Source organism: Microcaecilia unicolor, chromosome 5 (assembly GCF_901765095.1).
Source record: "Microcaecilia unicolor chromosome 5, aMicUni1.1, whole genome shotgun sequence".
NCBI lineage: Eukaryota > Metazoa > Chordata > Amphibia > Gymnophiona > Siphonopidae > Microcaecilia > Microcaecilia unicolor.
Window position 1 is genome coordinate 307,838,145 of NC_044035.1, and position 25,735 is coordinate 307,863,879.

Genomic DNA, 25,735 nt, shown 5'->3' on the forward strand with positions numbered 1-25,735 from the left:
TTTCTTTTCTTTTTTTGAGAATCGGTTAAAATGTTAACTAATTCTCAGAAAAAATTTTAAGATACGAAATAAACTATTTGTGATTTGAAATTGTTATTGGCTCCTTTTTGTGATAAACATTAGTTCTGCCCAGTCACAAGAAGCAGACACATGATTGGATAACGTTTTAACACCAAGGCACCATCTTGTTGTAGCTCAATTGTTAAGCTGATGTTAGGCTTGAAACGTAATTTTAAATTCTTTTTAAATATTTAGGAGCTGTGATGCTTATTGATCATATTTTTGTTCAATTTGTTAGATGGCCCAATTACTACTACTACTAATCATTTCTAAAGCGCTACTAGACGTACGCAGCGCTGTACACTTGAACATGAAGAGACAGTCCCTGCTCGACAGAGCTTGCAATCTAATTAGGACAGACAGAACAAACAAGAGATAAGAGAAAATTAAAGTGAGGATGATAAAATAAGGGTTCTGAAATTAAATTCCCTGAAGCAGTGGCAATGTGTGAAGCTGCAATATGTTGGCCAGTGTCAGGTGGACTTAATTTGCGTTTCAGCAGCTAAGTTTTTTTTTTTTTTTTTTATATAGTCCTAAAAAAACAGCAAAAAAGAAATTGTTACTATAAAATTTATATGCACTATATTTATGGGAAATGTAGAAGTAATTCCAGAAATGTTTAGGTTGATAAACAATTTCATGGAGGTTTTTTTTTTTAATGCCAGTGATTGGACATGAAAGCATTTAAATGATAGGTCCATAAATAGAGTTCCAAGGCTTTTCCTTCTTTAAAATGTGTGCTCCTTCAAACTATAAGTTGTCTCTCTAAGCAGTGATTTACCTACTAGGAGGCTTAATGGGTTTTTGTTTTTTTTTTTGCCTTCCTTTCCGCTGCACATTTTGGTTTCTCTAGTTAGCTGCCTGCTGCTCTAACCACTAGATGGCTTCTTTAAATAGACTGGCAAACTCCAATGCAGGAAAAACAGTCAGCTGCCAAATGATAGAGGAGAAAATGGTGGCCTATGCAGCTGGCAGAGAACTCACTAGCTACTGAGGAAATGAAGATGGCCTAGGACAGGTGGTATAGCCCAGTCTTCAAATATTGGAAGGTGTGAGCAAGGTGATAAAACAGTTTATGGTGGGAGAATTTTGAAAAACTGCCAAAAGGACAAGAGGAGAGGTTGGGGCACAAGGTTGGGGATGTGTTGAGGGGAAAAGAGCATGGGAGAGGCAGAGTATAGCAAGAGAACTCTCAGGTACTGATGCCCACCCCTGTTGAGACTTTTGGTAATGTGTATTCTGATGTATCTGCTCTGAATTCATGAAAGATTGTCTACATCTGTGCTTTGTGGGATTGGCCAAAGATGGGTGGAAGAACCCTCCTCTATATGGGCTGGTTCTTACTGAACTGTAATCACAATGATGGAAGAGGACGCTACCAAACCAAAGAATCTTAAGATTTAAAGAACTGGAGACTCCTAGGGTGAAGGAGGACTTCTTAAACTCTCTCCCCCCCCCCCCCCCCCACCCAAAAAAAAAAAAAAAAGTTTCTTGCTAGAAATCTCTCCCTGTGCAAAGTATTGTGAGCTTCATTGATATTCTTTCTTTGATTCATTATGAGCACTGGAGTATGTTGGTTGTGATGCTGGGCCACCTTGGTATTAAGCAGGTGTGCTATTTTACTCCTAGTGGAATTCTGCATACTGTTTGTAATTTTCTTGTGCGGATTCCTCATAAGAGCTGGCTTCTCCTCCCCCCCCCCCCCCCCCCCCAAAGTGGCAGTTTCCTTCCTGTTTCCACCTTCTGTGTCTGTTTCTTTCCTTTCCTCTAGTAACTTCAGTCTGACTTTCTGTACTCCTCCAGGGTGAATTCCTCCCAATTTCTTTTCCCCTTCCAACCTCTTTCTGTTCACCTGTTCTCTAGAAAGAGTGCTGCTAGACACTAGAGTTTTCCCTATCCCTTAGCCTTCACTGCTGTCCATGTCTCCCTAGCAAGACGCCTGTTCTGTCCACATTTTCTCTGCCTCAGTTCCCGCAGCGCGCACACATTCCATCTACCTTTTGCCAGCTCTCCCCCTTCCAGTGTAGCACACATTTGCCACCCACTTTTTTTTTTCTAGCTCTCTACCCCATTATACACTGCTATCCACCTTTCTCCAGTCTCCCTACCCCAGCTATGACACACTTGCTCACACGCGCACTCCAGCACAGCGGGAGGAAGAACTGCACAGCCACTCATGGAGCTGTACTCTTTACAGCCACACAGCTTAAAGGACCAAGGCAGCAGAGGAGGAGGAAGCAGCCTGATGTGTGGCTGTACAGTTCCTCCTCTTGCTGTGCTGTAGTGGTGCGATTTACATAGAATTCTGTGCTGCACTGCAACAGTAGATTACATAGAATTCTGCACAGCCTGCAACTGGGGAATTTTGCACAAATTCATCATTGTGCGGTTATGTAGAATTCTCACAGGAGTAAAGTTAAGAAATAGTTCACTTCCAGAAACTAGAAATTTCCATTTGCACTGATCAGTCACTGGGTGCAAATATTGCAAGAACTGGCAGAGTGTTGTGGGGAGGGCTATATATTTAAGAAAAAAGAACAAATATTGTGAGACCTTTCCTTCATATAATTTTGGGATTGATTCCCTAAAGCATGGGAACCTGAGCAGCTATTAGTGTGCTCTTTTGGGTGAATCTGGCCTGCTGAAATTATTGGGCCTAGTGGCAAACATACATGGTAACCTGTGATGGTAATAGCAACAAGTTATTGTGCTTTAATGAATCAACCTTTTTTTCTAAATTACAATTATCAGTTTTTCTTGATATGTTCATATTTATATGGGAATTATATGGTACATTAAAAGTGGTCTCTTCTAATCAACTGTCCACAGCAATCAGCAAGAGAAGGCATACAATTTGGAAACCATTTGACTACAAGAAGTGTAGCTAATTGTTCTCTTGGTATCCATAAATGTCATCCCACCTGTTGTCTCTTTCCAGTTCTTACATATTTTCTCCATGTCCTGCAACCACACACTTCTCATCCACTTCAAAATTAAAACAAATGGAAACATAAACTAAATCCAAATTTCTATTCAGCCATCAGTTCCTTCATTTTGACACTAATACCGTACTCCTTTCATGACATAAAATGAGCTTTTGTTAGAAGTGGTCACTCAGAGAATTTTACACCCAGCTTACCCATACTGATTTCAATTAGCCAATTCAGGGAAGGCCAGTGCTCCAGATCTGGTGCATCATGGGATGTGTTTGACTTGCATCTGGTAGAATAAGGCCTACAGTCCCTGAAGCAAATAGGCTAGCATGGATAACGGTTAAGTTTGCAAATTAGTCAGTATTTCTTCTCATATTGAAAGTATGTTGATGAATTTTTATTTAATTCATAATGTTTGAAAATTTTAACTTTCCTTAGCATCCCTCCAGACCAGCCCAGAACGTGACTGATGGGTTTTGCACGCCTTCCAGCAAGTGGAGACTGAGAACCCTGACTCTAGAGAGAGCCAATAAGAGCCCCTGTCAGCTAGAGACAGATCCAGTATTCTCAGTCTCCAGCAGGTGGAAGGTAGTGAGCCTTTAGTCTCCTTATTTTCTGCTTTCTTTTTCTATCTTTGTATGTTAGAACAGCAGATACTTTAACGATAAGAGTTTTATTGTTCTCAGGAGTATTTTCTTCTTGTTCTGTATATATGCTGTCTTTGCCTGGTTGGGGAGGCTGAGGCTCGGCAGCTCCCTTTCCTCCCTTTGACGTGTCTGGCCTCAGTTTCTAAATTTGTTGGCTCCTGGTGCTTCTTGGCGTGAAGACGGCAGGGTCTGGGAGCAAGCGGGTGCTGTAAATATTATACCGCGTTAAGAAGTTTCACTGGAGGCAGGTTCAGCTCTTATGGTCTCGGCTGCGGCCTTGGATGATAAAGATTCAGGAGTTGGGAAGGATAATTTTTTTGTGGGAAATGCCACCATCTGCTGTCTCCGTCTGTGCCAGCAGATTGGCCTCCCTCTCTGTCAGTTTCTTTCGGCAGAGCAGGCTGCAGGGAGTCTACCTGCTCTACCAGCAGGGTCGGAAAGGGGGTTTTCCTGCTGAATTTGTCCTGCAGATATAAGCTTTTCTCTTACACAAATTAGGCCCTACTGAAGCTCCTTTGAGAAGGTCTGTGGAGGGTCAGCTGCTCTCTGCTAAGCGACCTAGGGAGTACTGGGACCTGGAGGAAGTCTTGGGTTCTGATCCAGACCAGGAGCTGCCCTTTTCTTGAGTAATAAGATTTTTTTAAGCAACGGAAAGGTTGCTGAAGACTCTGGTCAGGTAGACTGGGGTGCTGAATATCTCCTCCCTGGGGGAGGGACCCTTCGGTGGTTAGAATTTCTCAGAAGAGGTTTTACAAGAGTCAAGAGCTAATTCTTTGTTGTCCACTACTTTACATTTTGAGGAAGAGGGAACCCCTGCCGTAGAGGGACATAAAGTGGCTCTCCTAGTGAAGGGCATTCGAAGTCCAGGTAAGATCTTTCCTGTGCACCAGGATATCAGGGACATTATTCAGGCGCAGCGTGATATGCCAGAATCTTCTTTTAGGATCAATGGCGCAGATCTTAGATTTTTTTTTTTTTTTTTTACAAGGTTTTGACAAAGGCCTGGCACTGGTCTCGCTTAAAGTGCAAATTGTGGTCTTGTCTTGTTTTCGGGGGCACATTCAAGGTAAAGCCATATACAGCCAGTCAGATATTTCTCGGGTTTTATGCCATAGCAGGCCTCATACGTCCTTTCTCCCAGACTGTTTCCGCTGTGCGATCTTAATTTGGGTTCTCTCAGTTCTCACGAAGTCACCCTTTGAGCCTTTGGTGTCCTGTACTTTGAAGGATTTGATGCTCAAGGCAGTATTTTTGGTAGCCATTGTCTTGGCTAGGAGGGGGTCTGAGTTGTAGGCCCTTTCTTGTCTGCGTTTTTGGAGTTTGCTAAAGACCAGGTGGTCGTACGCCCGCCCCGTTCCATCTTTTTCTCCCTTATGTTTTGTCTATGTTTCATTTTGTCCCAGTTGGTGGTTTTGCCTGTGTGAGGTTCTTCCTTCAGGACAGAGAATCAGCGTCGCTTGAAATGTCTCGATGTCTGGAGGGTCCTGAAGCACTATTTGAAGATCACAGAGGAATTTCGTCGGATGGATCGTCTGTTTCTGCTGATCAGAGGATCTTGTTAGGGGTTCGCAGCTTCTAAACCCACCATTTCTAGGTGGCTAAATAGCTTTCGCTTACCTTCTCTTCGGGAAACCAACACCCGAAGGGGTGTGAAAGCGCACTCTACCAGAGGACAGACAGCATCATGTGCAGAGCCCTTCCTGTTGCTCCGTTTTAAGGCGGCAACTTGGTCTTCCTTGCATTCCTTCTTGAAGCATTGCAGATTGGATGTACAGAGTTGTCAGGACGCAGGTTTTGGTGCATTCTCACGGCCGGTTTACTAGGGTTCCTCCTATGAAGATACTGCTCTGTTACTTCTATCAGTCACATTCTGGGCCGGTCCGGAGGGACACTAAGGAAGGAGAAATTATTTCTTACCTGCTAGTTTGCTTTCCTTTATTCCCTCCAGACCAGCCTAGATTCCTCTCTCAAATTAGTCACCATGTGGATCTTTGGTTTTTATTTTGATAATGTGCAGTACATATATTGGCTTTTTCAGAAGGCACATTAAGCAAGAGGCTCATGCTCTTTCTTAGTATGGTGCCGGTGGCTGCTCAGGTTCACAGATGCACAGAATGTAGCTCTTTATTTTTCTGCTTTGTTACAATAATACTGGATCTGTCTCTAGCTGGCAGGGGCTTTCTCCACCTGCTGGAAGGCGTGCACAGCCCATCAGTCATATTCTGGGCCGGTCCGGAGGGACGAAAGGAAAGCAAATTAGCAGGTAAGAACTAATTTCTCCTTAATTTGATCTCCTTTTGATGTGCTTATCTGTAAACTTCATAAAATGGAGATACTATAAAAGCATTAACTGTAATACTTGACATGGTAAAATATTCAGTGTGAACATTGGATGTGATGGCAAATAAGATGCTTTACTGAATAAATTACTGAACATTTCCACTAGTAATATACACATTTTCTTTTTTACAATATCAAGTACTCTGAAAACACAATTCAAATTCTTCACTCCAAAATCTGCTTGATAAAATTAAGATGTCTCCTTTTCACGGTTAGTGGTAAAGTTTAATATAAAACACACACCCATCCTAAATCATACAGCTTGTCTCAGGCATGTGCTGGTTTATAGCAGATAACAAAACTTTGCGACACGTTTATTTAAAAGAAAATGCAAAACAGCTTGGCTACATCATCTGTACTGCCCAACACTTAATCTTTGTTTGTAAATAACCGGCATTTTTTTTCTTTAAGGGAATATGCTACAAGCATAGGCCATCGGTTGCAGGATCATGGCCTTGTGGTGGAAATGATATATCTCGTCTCTGAGGCGGGTCTCACACGCGCACTCCAAGAAGTTAAAAATGATGGTTCCCCATTTTGCATTCTTGTTGAACAGACAAATGTAGCACTGTCCTCTTGCACCGTAATCATGCTCCATGACTCTATCAAAAGTAAGTTTAGCTTAACAAAAGTTGTCACCCTAAATAGTCCCCATTCAAAAATGCAATTCGCTTTTCTTTTACATTAGATATCAGGTTCTTCAGACACAAGTATCATATTGACTTCATTAAGACTGACATATGGATAGATAATAGTTTTGCTATAATTTCAAAAATTCAAAGGTTTAAAATAATTTGCCTGCACTACATAAAATAAACATAAACAAAACTTTTCAGTTGTAAGTGTAGTGAATAAAGTAACAGTAAATCACTAAACTTGTTAATGCTCACTTTGCATAGTTATGCAACAAGTTGTAGACATCTATTCTTGCCATTCTTAGCATTTTCAGATAACATAGCTCACAAACACGCTTTAGTAAAGTAACTAAAAGTAATCAGTCACTTAGGTTTTATTGCAAATAGTTGTACATCTAGAGCGAGGTATGCTAAAGGGTTTTTTCCTATTTTGTGTTTATGGGAAAAATGCTTAGTACCTCTGGACCGTAACTTTCTATTTATTGGTATAACTGATCACAGTTTGGTTATTTGTTGATAACCTACTAAAGATACTGTCCCTCTTGTGACTTTTTGACACTTGTAGAGGCCAGTGAGTATATCTGTGTTACATTCTGCTCTGTGAATTTACCTAGTAAGATCAGAGTAAAATTGAAAACAGAAATACAGACTTAGAAGTGCATCGGAAGAGGTTCCTCATAAGATACGACACTGTTCATATCGTGTGATGGATTTTTTAAAAACTTCTGTTTTGGTCTCTATTTCAAACAGTTTTCAGAGAATAAACAAATGCAATATGATACACAGATTTTTTGAGACTAAACATGGTTAATACACACTTGTAACAAAATATTAACCTGGTCAGAACAATACCAAGTACAGGGTTGATATATATTGCTAGACAAAGTACTCACTGTTTACCAGGCAAAAACACACAGTATTTTGGAATTCACAATTATCAATTATCCAAATACTTGTGGTATATGAACTGCTGCTGTAAAAAAGTTTTGTTGTATTGCAGTAGTCGGTACAGGTCAACATCTGGGTTTACAAATGCAGCTTGATCTAATTTTTAAATTTCCCTCAAATGTGCTTGTTTTCTAGTTGAGATACCCTGGCTTTTTTTTTTTTTTTGTCATATGGTAAAATCATGCTTCATCTGTTCAAACTATGTAAAAGGTTTTAAAACAGGCTAGGCAATTCATACTTGCATTTTAAACACATCTTATTCTAAAGGCATAAAAGGTTAATTGGTATGCCTTAAATATAAAGCAAATAGGGAGAAGAATCAAATGTATACAGTCAAAAGACCAGTATTTATTCTATTCAAGGCTTTAACTAAAACCATCAACTTAGTGGGTAACAGTATATCAAGGCAAGCGTAGTCTGCCATTCAGCACCAGGATTAGACCCCCTCTTCTTTCAACCTTTAGTACAGACATTTTTTAAACATTTCATTTGTCCTGATCATAATTGGATGTGGAGGGAGGGAGAGGGGTTGGGAGGTAGGATAGGCAGTTTCAGATGCTGCTCCCATCACTCATTTTTTCTACTACGTCACATTACCATGCCAAACAATATGCTTAAATACAGTTATTGAAGTTCAAATAATTTTGACTCGCATTCAACCTTTTAACTTTACCTAAAATGTTTAATAATTGAACAAGCGTCAACAGACCTGAAATCCAGTGACTAGTAGTAGACTTTGCTTGCCATTCACTGGCAATACTTGTAGGTTAAAAGCTGATATGTCCTTAAAAGATAACCCAAGAACTAAGAAGTGTAAGGCAATATTCATAGTTAAACTTCATTACAATTGCCAAAAGATATTTTGGGCTGCAAGACCACAGTGGGGGGGGGGGGGGGGGGGGGGGGGGTGGCAGAAACATTTTTTTTTAACGTGGTAGAGATTTGCACCATTCTATCGTGTGTGGGGCATCATGAGTACAACCTGATGCGAGGCAGACTTTGTAAGTTTAAGCTACAAAGCACAAAACTGTGGTAAAATTGTAAAGTATAGCGTAGATCTTGCAATAGTAATGTGGTCACAAGACCTCATATCTGAGTGTGTTCTGGAACATTTCATCTGCTCAACCTGAGTTTGAACAGAGTACCCATATATGTTCTCTGAAGAGCAAAACTACCAAATGCTCAAAATAAGTCGGTGTATCTCAACTAGAATTTAACACTGGGGGAAATTTTTATAACAGCTTTTGAGTCAAACTTTATAAATCAACACTTGTCTTATGGAAATGTAAATCTTTCTGCATTCGCATCCTTATCCATCTTAAATTTTCTTGATGTGTGTTTCTATAAATGCATAGAATTTCACACAACACAACTTATTAAGTAAGTTCTCCTCTTCTCTATAGTACATCGTAATATGCCCATGGAAGATGCATTGTCTCTGGTAGTTAAGGCGTTTGGAAAAATTTTGCTGAACGTGAGCAGCAAGAACGTAAAGAGATTTCACACAAAGCGGCTGATCTGGCGGATGACTACCTAGAGCGGGAGCTCTATGAAAGTTACAATGTGCCTCTTGGTGTTAGGCACCTCCTCTTTCTGTTAAGTGAGGGAAAATATTTATCCCGAGAGGAAATTAACTCAATAACAGACTACCTGAAGACACGGAAAAATGAGCTGGAAGGTATTCATGATTTTCCTTTCCCTTTCCCCTCACTCGCTTCTAAGAAAACAAAACATTCTTTTAAACGCACACTAACCTATTTAAAACCACTTGCTTAAATTTACTCACAATTGGCCTAACTTCTTTAGTAACTACAGGTCCTGTTTGAATGTGTGTATATAGATGGAGAGAGATGTGATACATTACATTTTTTATTTTTTAGAAATTGCAGGAAGATCTGAGACTGGAAAACTGGGTATCTATATGGCAGATTAACTTTAACATGGACAAGTGCAACATAAGGAAAATAACCCTAACTTACAATGCAGGGTTAATATTAGGAGTTAACACTCGGGATAGGACTTTAGATAGTGCATTGAAGTCTTCAGCCTATTATGCATCAGAAGTCGAGTAGACATTATTTAGAATATGAAACAAAACCCCTGCGAATATATTTCCTTTGTGTATATCCTGAACAGCCACACCTTCAGTAATGTGTGCTATTCTGGTCACCCCTATTTAAATAAATAAATACAATTTTGAAGATAGAGGGACAACAAAAATAAGCAATATAGAATAACAGCTTAGGCTCTTCAGTGTTGAGAAGATATGAAAAAAGCAGTGATTCTCAAACTGATTCTGTGCCCCCCCACTCCAATCCTTTCCTTCACAGCCAGTCAAGCTTCTAGGATATCGGTAAAGAATGTGCATGACAGTTGTATGCAGATATGCGTATTCATTAAAAATATCATGAAAGCTGAACTGCTAGGGGGGGGGCATGGACCCATTTGAGTTATACTTTTAATAGATGTTGACAAAATCGTGGATATGGCTGGCTTAGTGGTAGTGCATTGCTGTGTGGAAGGTCCTTTGGTTTGATCCTTGAGTTTGGCTTTTCACTCTCCAGGTCACCTGGGGATGCTGCAGAGGCGGCGTTAATAATTCTTCTCCCCCCCCCCCCCCCCTTCCATGTGAAGGAATGAGGCCACTAGGTGTCGCTTTTCAGCTGTGTGGTTTATGTTCTAAAAATAGCTTTTGTGCATGTACTCTAGTTGAGTGCTGTCACTGTATTGACTAGAGCTGGGTATGTTGGTGATAGGATTATAATGTAGTGCAAAAATCACCAGGTAGTTAAGGGAGGTCATGGCTTAGGATCCTGGACCTGATTACAAGTAGAGCTGGAAGCCTAAAAGAGCTGGAGGAAACTGCTGGATTAAATAAACCACAAAACAAGTTAATTGAGGATGGCTATTTATCCTTTAAAATTGTACTAGGATTAGGTGAGACACTGAAATAGTAGCAGATTTAAAACAAAAGAATTTGGGACTGCCATCTGTTACAGGAGGGACAAAAAGTAGATCTCCCCATTAGGATCGACTGGGCACTTCAAAGTGGTCTTTTGTCTAGTGTTAGGTTGTGACCCTTGATGTTCCATGGGTCATACCAAGCATAGAATTACATATGAAGGACGTGCATATTCAGTTGTCAGTTTAGGCTGTTAGATCTGTTAAATGGAACATGTTAAACATTTAACTTCTCATGTCTCACATTTTCTACCATTTTTAGTGAAAGCATTTATGTAGCATGCAAACTGACACATTTTGTTTGACTTGGACTCGTACTGAAGCTTCTGTTAGGATCTGTCTTTACATTTCATTACATGCTGATACACCATATGCATTGCAAGAAACATTTTAAACATTTCCATGCAAAACACATCTACAGCCTCTTGAACAAAACCACCTATCACTGGCCACAAAGAGGCGGCAGATATGTGACTAGAATTTGTTTACACAGTGGTCAAATAAGTATCCAGAACACATTGAAAGTTCCAACAAATAACCACCAGCAGTTTTGATCACCATGATGTTAAATAACTTTTTTTTTTGTCCAAAGAAAATCCTTAACTGACTTGCACATCACATGGGAACCCAAATGATAAAAAGTTGGATCACCTATCTTCTCATGCTACTTGTCTTCAGTTGTGATGATTTTGTGCTAAGGAGACGCTGACCTTTTTCTTTGTTCTTTCACCCCAGGATATGTTGAGCAACCAGATCCTTCGACTGAAGTTGATAACACAGTGTATCAAACTAGCGTAATGGCAGGCACAAGCTCTGCCGCCCATACTTTGAGTAAACCTCCACCTCTTCTTCCAACTCCCAGCAAAGCATCTCTTTTAGGCCTTTCACCCATGTCCCAAGGTAACCTTCACTGCTGGGTGATAGGCCACCTCTTCTTCCAGTACCAGGTTAGCAGAGCATTACAGTTTATCCATCACAAATACTATTTCACTGCCTTACCCTTCATAATATAGGATGTTTAATTTTATATGCAAGTCAAAACCCAACAGACAGATACCAAGTCTTTTATTTTTTTTTGTTTTGTTTTTTTGTTTGTTGGCTGAAGGCAAATAGCCTGATCAGTATTCACCTTTTAATAACAATATTAGTAGCCATATCTGCAGTGAATCATTATTCATCAAACTTTAGAGACAAATCCACATAATAAGCAAAATCAGGGATGTGATTTTGTCATCAGATGAGTTTTTCTCACAGAAAAACAATAAAAATCAAGTTCAGTAGGTATAGATTTAACAATGGTTGCTATAATTCTTTTATGCAATATTTCATAGCTGAAAAGGGATCATAAAATGCCAAATCCTAGCTTTATAAGACAAATCTCTTTTCTCTGTAAGCTTCACCATTAACATGTACTTCCACAAATTCAGTACTTGAACTTTACCTCAGATGGTATCTTAGCATTGAGGCAATTCTAACCTGTGAAGGCTCAGGCTCCTGAAATACTGTAAATATGTCTAAAATGAGCCCAAAATCTAAGCTCCCATTTAGAGCACAATGTCTCAAACGATGTAGTAATTGTAGTACACCTGCCATTAGTAATACATCTATACAGCACGATGCGTTAAACATACATGCAAAATTTAAATAGGTTACCATCAATGAGACTGTTCTGCTAAAACTATACCTCTCTTGCAGCTTATTTTGAGACCCTGGTATCTTCCACATTTTTCGTTGCTTAACTTTGAAATATTACAATAATATTGAACTTTATGGACATATTTCCTGTTTGCGATGGTGTAAAGCTGTTACTGAACACTTCAATTTTGTTTTTATAGTTTTTTATAAGTTATTTTGTAGCAAAAGCAAATATTGACAAATGTTTTTAATATGCATATTTTTATGCAGTGTGCACTGCTACTTGATCTTTAGTTGGCAGATTTCACCCATTTCTGTAACAATATCTGGGAAATCTTATAGCATGGTTTTCCAGCCTACTTCAACCTTGTCAGGCTCTGGTTGCTTCACTTCTCAAGTGTTTGCTTGTGTAACTCGGTTACAACTTGATCTTGATATCCATCTTTATTTTTACTTTTTTAGCCTCCTAAATGATGCCCTTGAAGTGTTAGCAGTAAAGTGAGAGTTACTTACTCTAGCTAGGGACAGCATGATAAATCAGAGATACGTTGGTGATTTCATTTGGCCCATAGAAGTTATTGCTTTCTTAAAGCTCATAAAGGAAGTGAAAATGTGTATTGAGCACATGCCAGCAAGCCCCTTACATGCTATCTGCCTTCTTCCACTGTCAGTATGTAGTCAAGCTGCAGGAAGTTCATCATGTACGAGGGGGTGGGGGTTGGTTTTGTGTGGCAGAAATATCCAGCTGTCCATGTAGAACTCTTACAGGTAATTAACTTCTCTTTCTTCATGGACAACAGGATGAAGCCGCACACTGGAGACTTCTACGTGGAGGGTTGCAAAAGTGTTCTGTGGATCTATGTGCCCATGGTTTGGAGCCCGTGGTGAGGTGGGGTGAAACTGAATTTAGGAAAGAGGTCCCAGGTTAGGTAGTGACTAAGAAGGTGAATGTAGCAGTGTGAATCAGCAGGGCATTAAACTTGATGGAGAAATTCAAAGGGGTAGGAGCCAGGATATCCCTAGTGCTTTAAGAAGTTTTACTTAAACAACTCTATAATATTAAGATACAGACAGGTAGTCCAGCAGCGAGAAGGGTGCTATCCAGTCTTTTGCATTGTCACATGTATGATATCTGCCATTTGGAGAGCTGTTATGAGTGTGTGCTCGATTCAAAGAGCTCCTAGCTCTCAGAGAACGAGTCCATTCTCTTGAGGCTAGAGTAGTAGATTTGGGGGAGCAGAGGGAGACGGAGAGGTACATAGAGGAGGCCTACAGGGACGTTGTAGAGAAGTCCCACCTCCAGTCTGGCAGCCCTGTTCTGCCTTGGAGGAGGGAGGCCTCCTAAAAAGACAGCATCATCCTGGTGAGGCTGGAAATAATCCTGTAGACAGGACCGGGACACCAGGGAATGCAATATCCTCTCGCACAGATGTCTTCAGGAGCTACTGCCCAGGTGGGAAGGGTTAGGACAGCTGTTGTAGTGGGTGTTAAGATTATTAGGCATGTAGATAGCTTGGTGGCTGGTGGACATGAGGATCGCCTGGTGACTTGCCTGTCTGGTGCGAAGGTAGCGGACCTCACGCGTCATCTAGATAGGATTTAGATTGTTCTGGGGAGGAGCCGGTTGTCTTGGTACATGTGGGTACCGATGACATAGGAAATGTGGGAGAGAAGGTTCTGGAAACTTCTTTCTTAGGTAGAAAGCTCAAATCCAGAACCTTTAGGGTAGCATTTTCTGAAGTGCTACCCATTCCACGCGCAGGGCCCAAGAGACAGGCAGAGCTCCGTAGTCTCAATGCATGGATGAGACGATTGTTGCAGGGAGGAGGGTTTTTAGATTTGTTAGGAACTGGGCAACATTCTGGGGAAGGGGGAGCTGAACTATTGTTACTAATATGTAAATTATCTTTAAATGGTACCGGAAGATTGGAGGGTGGCCCATGTAACGCCAATATTTAAAAAAGGTTCCAGAGGGGATCGGAAATTATACACCGGTGAGCCTGATGTCAGTGTCAGGCAAAATGGTAGAGGACTGTTACAAAGAGTAAAATTACAGAGCATATTCGAAAGCATAGATAATGAGACAAAGCCAACATGGATTTAGTGAAGAGAATTCTTGCCTCACCAATCCATTTCATTTCTTTGAAGGGGTGAACAAAAATGTAGTTCTCCGAGGACAAGCAGGCTGCTTGTTCTCACTGATGGGTGACGTCCACGGCAGCCCCCTCCAACCGGAAACTTCACTAGCAAAGGCCTTTGCTACTCCTCCCGCGCCGATGCGCACCGCGTATGCGCGGCCGTCTTCCCGCCCGACCGGCTCGTGTTTGTCAGTCAGTCTTTTGTCCGCGCTCGGGACGGTCGTGTGTTACCGCCGTTTCGTGCCCCTCAAGTTGACCTCGTGCGTCTTCGCGATTTTCGCTAAAAAAAAAAAAAAAAGAGACCTATCGGTCTTTACCCTTTTCCCGTGTTGCCAGCTTTTTCCCCGTGTAAGTTTCCTTTTGCTTTCGGTACCGGCCTATTTGGCCTCGATTCGGGTTTTTCTCCCTTCTTTTGGTGCCCTTCGTCATCGCGAATTTTGATTTCGCTGGCGTGATTTTTCCACCCATGTCATCGAAGTCTTCCAGCGGCTTCAAGAAGTGCACCCAGTGCGCCCGGGTAATCTCGCTCACTGATAGGCACGCTTCGTGTCTTCAGTGTCTGGGGGCTGGGCACCGGCCGCAGGCCTGCAGTCTTTGTGCTCTTTTAAAAAAGAGGACTCGGGTAGCGAGATTGGCCCAGTGGAACGCGTTGTTCTCAGGCTGTTCGACGACAACAGCACGGGCATGAGTGCGTCGACGTCGACAGGATCGAAGTCTTCAACCTCGGCATCGACTGCATCGAGGCCTTTACCTCCGGTATCGTCGGTACCGAGGTGTCGAAAGGCTGCGTCGACGTCGGTGGTACCGGGACCTCCGCTGTTGCTGATGTCGGACGGTGGTGCTTCGTCTGGAGTGCAGGGGAGGGCTGTCCATTCCCCTGCTGGTGGCGGTGAGCCTTCGGGTGGGGCCCCCCCTGCCCTGAGGGCTCCTGCGGTACAGCCCCCCCCCCCCCCCCCCATATCATTCCTCTATGCTCGTGGCCAAGATTCAGGCCTACCAGCTCTACACGAGCATCCATATGTGGAACAATGTGTGACAGTTGGCGGGCTTGGTGGACAAGCTCCCTCCTGAGCAAGCCAAGCCGTTTCAGGAGGTGGTCAGGCAGCTGAAGGCGTGCAGAAAATTCCTGGCCAGAGGGGTGTATGACACCGTTGGGTTCTGCAAATAGTCCGGCAAGGATACACCCTCAATTTGGCCTCGAAGCCTCTATTTTAAATTTGTTTATTAATTTTATTTTACAAGTTAACATCCACTTGCAAAGGAAAAACAGATCCAACCATGCTAAAGTTACATAGCAGTAATATACATCACTATCCATTCAAAGAAACACTTTATATCTTCCTTAGACCTCAATTATGTAGTTAGAAGGGGGCGACAGGAATTTAAATGGAGAAATTAACATCAATATTTAAAAAAAATCGGCTTAACCTGGAACCATTGCTATTATTCTTTAGTTGGTAAAGTTGTTTCTATATTACATTTACTTAGGTTCTTCAAGTCCAAGAATGTCCGTAGCTGTGATGGGTCATAAAACACATATTTATAGTTCCTTGAAAATTGATCCTACATTTACATGGATATGCTAACATATATGTCGCCCCTAAGTCTCATTTCTAGTCTCATTTCTTAAATCCAAAAATTGTTTCCTCCTCTCTTGTGTTGCTTTCGCAACGTCAGGATAAACCCAAACTTTTTGTCCATGAAACAATTTTGATGAATTTTTAAAATAAAGCTTCAAAACCTGATTTAAATCTTGTTCAAAAACAAATTGGACAATTAAAGTTCCACGATTAATTATTTCAACATCCGATTCTTCTAAGAATGCAGTTAAATTCTGAGGCTCCTGCTTTTCTCCTTGTACCCTCTTTACAGAGTCTTTTAAAGGTAAATAATACATCTTATTACATGGGGCATATTAGAGGAATCTATCTGTAAAATTTCCTGAAGATACATTCTAAATAAATCACTTGATTTTAGTAATGATGAAATAGGAAAATTCAGGAGCCTCAAGTTTAAACGACGATTATAATTCTCCATTTGTTCAATTTTTCGCTGAGTTATTTGTTTATCTTTTATCAATGCGTCCACTGAAGATTTTAATTCATTAGCCACAATTTGGTTTTGCTAAGCCTGTTCAGACGCGTCTTTTTTAACTTTTTCAAGTGAGGCATCAATTTTTTCTAGCTTACTTACAACCGTTGTAATCTCATTAATAGACTTAGTCACTGCTACGGTCAAACCTTGAACCGCTTTCCAAACCTCCGTAAGAGTCACCTCTCCTGGATCTTCCCTCGATATCAAATCTTCCCCGCTTAGGTCTTGGGGTGATCCGCCGAACGAAACGCCACTAGCAGCGCCTTCCGCATCAAGCGGGGTTTCCTCACCTCTGACCTTCGCTGGGCAGGGAGGCGGTACCAACTCCGGCGGCGTGAGTGAAACCTCTTGTCCTAGAAGCTCTGACGCTCCCTCGTCTCGGCTCAACAGCGGACTCGCCAAGCCGGACTCCTGCATGGTTCGCTGTAGAAAACGGTTGAGAGTCTGCTGGTCTGGAGTTGAAGTGCCCTCGGCAGCTGGGTCCTCACCGCTCCCTTACGCTTAGTATGTGGCATTGTAGGAAATTTTTTTTTTCTCCCAGCGCTTCTCGAACCGCTCTCAACAGCAGCGTTCAGATCGCCATCTTGGAACGCCCCCGGCCTCGAAGCCTCTAAATTGCCCACCAGGAGCTCAGTCTTACAGCTTCCAGCACAAGCAGGTACTTGCAGAGGAACTGTCCGCCCTTCTCAGCGCCAATGCGGTCGAGCCCATGCCATCTGGGCAAGAAGGGCTGGGATTCTATTCCAGGTACTTCCTTGTGGAAAAGAAAACAGGGGGGATGCGTCCCATCCTAGACCTAAGGGCCCTGAACAAATATCTGGTCAAGGAAAAGTTCAGGATGCTTTCCCTGGGCACCCTTCTCCCCATGATTCAGGAAAACGATTGGCTATGCTCTCTGGACTTGAAGGACGCTTACACACACATCCCGATATTGCCAGCTCACAGGCAGTATCTGCGATTTCAGCTGGGCACACGTCACTTCCAGTACTGTGTGCTACCCTTTGTGCTCGCCTCTGCGCCCAGGGTGTTCACGAAGTGCCTGGCTGTAGTAGCAGCAGCGCTTCGCAGGCTGGGAGTGCATGTGTTCCCTTATCTCGACGATTGGCTGGTGAAGAACACATCCGAGGCAGGAGCTCTACAGTCCATGCAGATGACTATTCGACTGCTGGAGCTACTGGGGTTTGTGATAAATTATCCAAAGTCCCATCTTCTCCCAGTACAGAGACTCGAATTCATAGGAGCTCTGCTGGATTCTCAGATGGCTCGTGCCTATCTTCCGGAGACAATGGCCAACAATCTGTTGTCCCTCGTCTCCCGGTACAAGCGTCCCAGCAGATCACAGCTCGGCAGATGTTGAGATTGCTTGGCCACACGGCCTCCACAGTTCATGCGACTCCCATGGCTCGTCTTCACATGCGATCTGCTCAATGGACCCTAGCTTCCCAGTGGTTTCAGGCTGCAGGGGATCTAGAAGACGTGATCCACCTGTCCACGAGTTTTCTCAAATCCCTGTATTGGTGGACGATTTGGTCCAATTTGACTCTGGGACGCCCTTTCCAAATTCCTCAGCCACAAAAAGTGCTGACTACGGATGCGTCTCTTGGGGTGGGGAGCTCATGTCGATGGGCTTCACACCCAGGGAAGCTGGTCCTTCCAGGAACGCGATCTGCAGATCAATCTCCTGGAGTTACGAGCGGTCTGGAACGCTCTGAAGGCTTTCAGAGATCGGCTGTCCCACCAAATTATCCAAATTCAGACAGACAACCATGTTGCCATGTATTACATCAACAAGCAGGGGGGCACTGGATCTCGCCCCCTGTGTCAGGAGGCCGTCAGCATGTGGCTGTGGGCTCGCCGTTACGGCATGTTGCTCCAAGCCACATATTTGGCAGGCGTAAACAACAGTCTGGCTGACAGGTTGAGCAGGATTATGCAACCTCACGAGTGGTCACTCAACTCCAGAGTAGTGCGCCAGATCTTCCAGGTGTGGGGCACCCCCTTGGTAGATCTCTTTGCATCTTGAGCCAACCACAAGGTCTCTTAGTTCTGTTCCAGACTTCAGGCCCACGGCAGACTTGTAACCACTTGTAACCACTCGCCTCCACCTACCCTCCTCTCTTCCTTCCCGTTCACATTAATTGATTTGATTTGCTTACTTTATTTATTTTTTGTCTATTAGATTGTAAGCTCTTTGAGCAGGGACTGTCTTTCTTCTATGTTTGTGCAGCGCTGCGTATGCCTTGTAGCGCTATAGAAATGCTGCTTAGTAGTAGTAGTAGTAGTAGCATTGGATGCCTTCCTCCTGGATTGGGGGGACGGCCTCCTGTATGCTTATCCTCCCATACCTCTGGTGGGGAAGACTTTGTTGAAACTCAAGCAAGACCGAGGCACCATAATCCTGATTGCTCCTTTTTGGCCGCGTCAGATCTGGTTCCCTCTCCTTCTGGAGTTGTCCTCCCAACCTCCAGTCTCTGGCTCTCACTGCCTGGATGTTGAGAGCGTAGACTTTGCCTCTTTGGGTCTGTCGGAGGGTGTCTCCCGTGTCTTGCTTGCTTCCAGAAAAGATTCCACTAAGAGGAGTTACTTCTTCTTATGGAGGAAGTTTGCTGTCTGGTGTGACAGCAAGGCCTTAGATCCTCGCTCCTGTCCTACACAGACCCTGCTTGAATACCTTCTGCATTTGTCTGAGTCTGGTCTCAAGACCAACTCTGTAAGGGTTCACCTTAGCGCAATCAGTGCATACCATTACCATGTGAAGGTAAGCCGATCTCGGGACAGCCTTTAGTTGTTCGCTTTATGAGAGGTATGCTTCTCTCAAAGCCCCCCCATCAAACCTCCTTCAGTATCATGGGATCTCAATGTCGTTCTCACCCAGCTGATGAAACCTCCTTTTGAGCCACTGAATTCATGCCATCTGAAGTACTTGACCTGGAAGGTCATTTTCTTGGTGGCAGTAACTTCAGCTCGTAGAGGCAGTGAGCTTCAAGCCCTAGTAGCTCATGCTCCTTATACCAAATTTCATCATAATAGAGTAGTCCTCCGCACTCACCCTAAGTTCTTGCCAAAGGTCGTGTCGGAGTTCCATCTTAACCAGTCAATTGTCTTGCCAACATTCTTTCCCCGTCCTCATTCCTGCCCTGCTGAACGTCAGCTGCACACATTGGACTGCAAAAGAGCATTGGCCTTCTATCTGGAGCGGACACAGCCCAACAGACAGTCCGCCCAAATGTTTTTCTTTTTATCCCAACAGGAGGGGAGTGGCTGTGGGGAAACGTACCATATCCAATTGGCTAGCAGATTGCATTTCCTTTACTTACGCCCAGGCTGGGCTGGCTCTTGAGGGTCATGTCACGGCTCACAATGTTAGAGCCATGGCAGCGTCAGTGGCCCACTTGAAGTCAGCCACTATTGAAGAGATCTGCAAAGCTGCAACATGGTCATCTGTCCACACATTCACATATCATTACTGCCTGCAGCAGGATACCCGACGCGACAGTCGGTTCGGGCAGTCAGTGCTTCAGAATCTGTTCAGGGTTTAGAATCCAACTCCACCCCCCTAGGCCCATGTTTATTCTGTTCCAGGCTACACTCTGTTAGTTGGATAAATTGTTAGGTGAATCTCAGTTATGTCCTCGCCGTTGCGAGGCCCAATTGACCATGTTTGTTGTTTTGAGTGAGCCTGGGGGCTAGGGATACCCCATCAGTGAGAACAAGCAGCCTGCTTGTCCTCGGAGAAAGCGAATGCTGCATACCTGTAGAAGGTATTCTCTGAGGACAGCAGGCTGATAGTTCTCACATACCCGCCCGCCTCCCCTTTGGAGTTGTCTTTGTCTTGCTACATATGGGACTGACGAACACGAGCCGGTTCGGGCGGGAAGACGGTCGCGCATGCGCGGTGCGCATGGGTGCGCGAGGACTAGCAAAGGCCTTTGCTAGTGAAGTTTCCGGTTGGAGGGGGCTGCCATGGACGTCACCCATCAGTGAGAACAATCAACCTGCTGTCCTCGGAGCATAGCTTCTACAGGTATGTAGCATTTGCTATAAAGGCAAGCCTGTTAATATTGTGTATCTGGATTTTCAAAAGGCGTTTGACAAAGTACCTCATGAAAGACTCCAGAGGAAATTGGAGAGTCGTGGGATAGGGAGGTAGTGTCCTATTGTGGATTAAAACCTGGTTAAAAGATAGAAAACAGAGTAGGGTTAAATGGTTAGTATTCTCAATGGAAAAGGGTAGATAGTGGGGTTCCTCAGGGATCTGTGCTGGGACCGCTGCTTTTTAACATATTTATAAATGATTTAGAGATGGGAGTAACTAATGAGGTAAGTTTGCTGATGACACAGTTATTCAAAGTTGTTAAATCGCAAGAGGATTGTGAAAAATTACAAGAGGACCTTAAGAGACTGGGAGACTGGACATCTAAATGGCAGATGACGTTTAATGTGAACAAGTGCAAAGTGATGCATGTGGAAAGAGGAATCCAAACTATAACTACGTAATGCAAGGTTCCACATTGAGTCACCGACCAAGAAAGGGATCTCGGTGTCCTCATTGATATGTTGAAATGCTCTGCTCAGTGTGCTGCGGCGGCTAAGAAAGCAAATAGAATGTTAGATATTATTAGGAAAGGAATGGAAAACAAAAGTGAAGACGTTATAATGCCTTTGTATCTCTCCATGGTGCGACCGCATCTTGAATAGTGTGTTCCATTCTGCTCGCTGCATCTCAAAAAAAACATATAGTGGAATTAGAAAAGGTACAGAGAAGGGCGACAAAAATGATAACGGGATGGGACGTCTTCCCTATGAGGAAAGGCTAAAGCATCTAGGGCTCTTCAGTTTGGAGAAGACTGCTGAGGGGAGATATGATAGAGGTCTATAAAATAATGGAGTGGAACAGGTAGACGTGAATCGTTTACTCTTTCCAAAACTACTAGGATTAGGGGGCATGCGATGAAGCTACAAAGTAGTAAATTTATTACGAATCTGGAATTTGTTGGCAGAGAATGTGGTAAGGGCGGTTAGCTTAGTGGGGTTTAAAAAAAGGTCTGGACAGCTTCCTAAAGGAAAAGTCCATAGACCATTATTAAATTGACTTTGGAAAACCCACTGCTTATTTCTGGGATAAGCAACAGGAAATGTATTGAGCTTTTCTGGGATTTCGCCATGTATTTGTGACCTGGATTGGCCACTGGACTTGAAGGACCTTTGGTCTGTCCCAGTGTGGCAATACTTATGTACTTATGATCCTACAAATTGTTTTTTTTTGTTTTTCTTTTGTTGTCCAGGTTTAGAATAGTAAAATACAACAAAATTGAGCAGAAACCACTGCTTAACAGGACAGGAAAAATCAAATGAGCCCAGGAGGCACAGGAAGATCTTGGTAGAGTTTCTGAAGAGGAGACCTGGAGGATCAATGAGGTTATTGTCAGTGTATGAGGAGAAAAACCTTCAACTGAGTTGTTTGCACGTCTGCCCTGATGAATTCCAGAGATTGTATGGGTTAGAGGTATGATTCTTGGTGTTGGATATTGACGCCTACTAGCTATATGAGTCTGGTTGTCCTCAGGATGGAGGTCTTTCCTGGAGTGTACCTTCCTTCCCTATGTGTGCAGTAGGTATTGTAGTGCATTTGAACACCCTTAGCTGAAGGGGTAGATTTCTAAATTTATAATGTTTGCAACACAGAACCATTGATGGTATCTTTGCTGGGTGGATTGATATGTGGGTGTGTGTGTATCCTTGAGGTCCAGAGAGCCAACCAGTTGATTTGGAGGAGGGTAGAATGCATACAGAATACCTCCTTATTGATGAATTTCAGTCTGCTTTTTTGGGGTGTTGGGAAGCCCTGTTGGGTCTCTTTCTGGGGTGGTTGTGGGGGGGGGGGGGGGGGGGGGGAGAACCAGCATCTACAGAAACAACTCAATCTTCTCAAGTAAGATGGGAGCCAGGTGGTCGGATATCCTTTGGGGGTGGAGAGTGGCTGGTAAGGCAAGGTGAAGGTTATCTTAAATGTGGTACCCTTTGCAGGTGGTCTCCAAGACCCATATGTCGTTATCATTTATAAAGAATGTGATGCAGCTCCCAGTTCCTTGTCATCAAGCAGATGAATCCATTACAAGTGGGTTGTGTCCATCAACCAGCAGGGGGAGATACAGAGCACTGAAAAACCATAGTGCTTCATGGCCAGCTAGCTCCATCTGCCTCTTCAGTGTTCTCTATCTCCCCAGCAGGGTGGTTGCAGCTTGTTCAAGCTCCTTCAGAAAATCTGCCTGGGGTGGCTCCTGTGCTTTTGCCAGTTGTAGCAGGGGTGTTGTGGCTGATGGTGCCCACTTTAAAGGCAAATAGGTTAGCCCTTTCCCTGCCTTACCCGGCCCCCGATGTGGAAGTAGACAAATAGGCAAGCCCTGTCCCTGTCTTTGCCCACGCTGTGGATGCAGGCACATAGGTTCGCCCTTTCCCTGCCTTTCCCACGCTACTGATCCTCCAGAGTTGGAAATTTGCCTCTTTCGCTGTTGCCTCAAACTTTCCTCACAGCATTAAAAAATAAAAAAGGCGCGTTGCGCTTTGGCGCTGCGATCCCAGAAAAGAGGTTTTCTTCTGATTGTGCAGCGTGACCGGAGACTTGGTCTGGTGAGGTAAAAGCAATTTGTAGCTCCTCCGGGGAGGGCCCGCGTTCGGGATGATTTTGGCGCGAATCCGCCATTTTTAATTTCTGCTGCTTTCGGTGATGGCTGCTAAGAAAGTTAAGCGCTGTTCCGTTTGTGGCAAGCGCTAATCTGCAGCGGGGCTCTGTAAGGCATGCTTTTCAGATAGAGCCGGCCCGGGCATGGCGAGCGATGTTGCTTCCCGCTCTGGGGAGCTGGCAGCGGGCACCATTTTGGAACAGCATGGTGGAGGGGTTTGAGCCCGGAGGGGTGCCTCGTGTAGAGGCTAATAAGAGCTGTTTCTCCCGGACTGGAACTGGGAGGCCAGGGTGAGCCATTTTCCCCTGAATTTGTATTTTGCTGCATAATGCATACATTTGTTTTGTTACATTTGTACCCCCCCCCCCCCCCCCCACGCTTTCCCACTCATGGCAGGCTCAATGCGGCTTACATGGGGCAATGGAGGGTTAAGTGGCTTGCTCAGAATCACAAGGAGCTGCCTGTGCCTGAAGTGGGAATCGAACTCAGTTCCTCGGTTCCCCAGGACTAAAGTCCACCACCCTAACCACTAGGCCACTCCTCCACTGCGGCCCTGCTTTCTGTATCCCCTCCAGTGGAGTCTGGCCTTGGATTACCGTCAGGCACGTTTTCCCCTGACAGATGGCCGCAAGACAAGCGCAGAAGGGTGGATTTCCCTTCAAAGAATGGCGTTACCCCCCCCCCCCCCCCCCCCCCCCCCCCCCCCCCCCCCCCCGGTCGGGATGGGAGGACTCTGAGGGGTCTGGCAGGGCTTCGTGGTCTGGAGAGCCAGAAGAAGGGTCAGGATTGCCACTGGATTTTATATTTATTTATTGCGTTTGTATCCCACATTATCCCACCTCTTTGCAGGCTCAATGTGGCTTACAATTCATCATGGATACTGGAAGTAGAAGAGAATATACATTTGGTTTACAGAGGGTTAAGTGTTACATGGTGGTGAAATACTTAATAGTATTAAAGCAGCAGATATTATAACACAATACTGGAAATTTTAGAGGTTATGAAGTTACTCATGTTGATCTTTGTGATATATCTTGTCGAAGAGAGAGGTTTTCAGTAGTTTTTGGAGATTGGTCAGTTCATAAGTCGTTTTCAGGTTCCGTGGCAACGCGTTCCATAGCTGCGTGCTCGAATAGGAAAAGGTAGATGCATGCATCAATTTGTATTTCAGACCTTTACACTTGGGAGGATGAAGGTTAAGGAAAGTGCGAGAAGATTTTTTTGCGTTCCTTGGTGGTAATTCTATTAGGTCTGACATGTAGGCAGGAGCGTTACCATGGATTATTTTATGGACTAGGGTGCAGAGTTTGAATGTGATGTGTTCTTTTAGTGGAAGCCAGTGTAGTTTTTCTCGTAGGGGTTTCGCGCTTTCGTATTTTGATGAGCCGAATATTAGTCTGGCTGCCTTGTTCTGGGCCGTTTGGAATTTTTTAAAGTATTTGCTCTTTGCAACCCGCGTAGAGTGAGTTACAGTAGTCCAGATGACTGAGTACCAATGATTGTACCAGATTGCGGAAGACAGTCCTTGGGAAAAATGCTCTAACTCTTTTTAGTTGTTTTTCACATGATACTCAAGTGTTAGGTGTCGATCCATGGTGACTCCAAGAATTTTTAGGGTGTTCGAAACTGGTAGGTTTAGTTTCGGTGTGTTAATAGTAGTAAATTTATTCTTATTGTATTGCGAGGTGAGTACTAGACATTGGGTTTTCTCTGCGTTTAGTTTAAACTGAAATGCATCTGCCCAGGAGTTCATGATATGCATGCTTTGCATGATTTCATTGGAGATTTCTCTTAGATCCTGTTTGAATGGGATGAAGATCGTTACGTCATCAGCGTATATATATGGGTTTAGGTTCTGATTTGATAGTAGTTTGGCCAAGGGTGTCATCATTAGGTTGAATATAGTTGGTGAAAGGGGGAATCCCTGTGGAACTCCGCATTCAGGTGTCCATGTAGCTGATGTGATCGAATTTGATGTCACTTGATATGAGCATGAGGTTAGGAACCCCTTGAACCAATTGAGAACGTTACCTCCGATTCCGAAGTATTCGAGGATGTGTAGTAAAATTCCATGGTCAACCATGTCAAATGCGCTTGATATGTCGAATTGTAGCAGTAGAATATTATTGCCGTTTGCTATCAGTTGTTTGAGTTTTGGTCATGAGCGTGACTAGTACGGTTTCGGTGCTGTGATTAGAGCGAAATCCTGATTGGGAGTCGTGTAAAATTGAGAACTTGTCTAGATAATCCGTAAGTTGATTGGTTACCAAGCCTTCTGTTATTTTGGTAATTAAGGGAATGGATGCTACTGGTCTGTAGTTCGTTAGTTCATTAGCATTTTTCTTTGCATCCTTGGGTATAGGGGTGAGTAAAATATTACCTTTCTTTCTTGGGAAGAGTCCGTTTTGTAGCATAAAGTTCACGTGGTTTGTTAGGTCCGTTATAAATTGTTGAGGGGCCGACTTCATGAGGTTGTTTGGGCATATGTCTAATTTGCAGTGAGATTTGGCGAATCTTTTAAGTGTTTGTGAGATGAGAACTTCCGGTAGAATTGTGAATTCGGTCCAGATCCTGTCAACTGGATAGATTCCGGGGTCTGGGTCTAGACAGTCTAGGATTATGGTGTATTCGATGGAGCTGGCAGGTATTTTGAGTCGCAAT

The 25,735-nt window shown here is 43.6% G+C and overlaps 1 protein-coding gene across 1 annotated transcript in view; it reads left to right on the forward strand.

Moving 5' to 3' along the window:
* LOC115470808 (nuclear receptor coactivator 5-like) overlaps positions 1 to 25,735 on the forward strand; it is a 132,991-nt gene that overhangs the window by 70,006 nt on the left and 37,250 nt on the right. Inside the window, 5 exon segments of the mRNA XM_030204358.1 lie at positions 6,392 to 6,591; positions 8,967 to 9,023; positions 9,026 to 9,241; positions 11,260 to 11,424; positions 11,427 to 11,471. Of these exon segments, the coding sequence (XP_030060218.1) occupies positions 6,392 to 6,591; positions 8,967 to 9,023; positions 9,026 to 9,241; positions 11,260 to 11,424; positions 11,427 to 11,471 (683 nt within the window).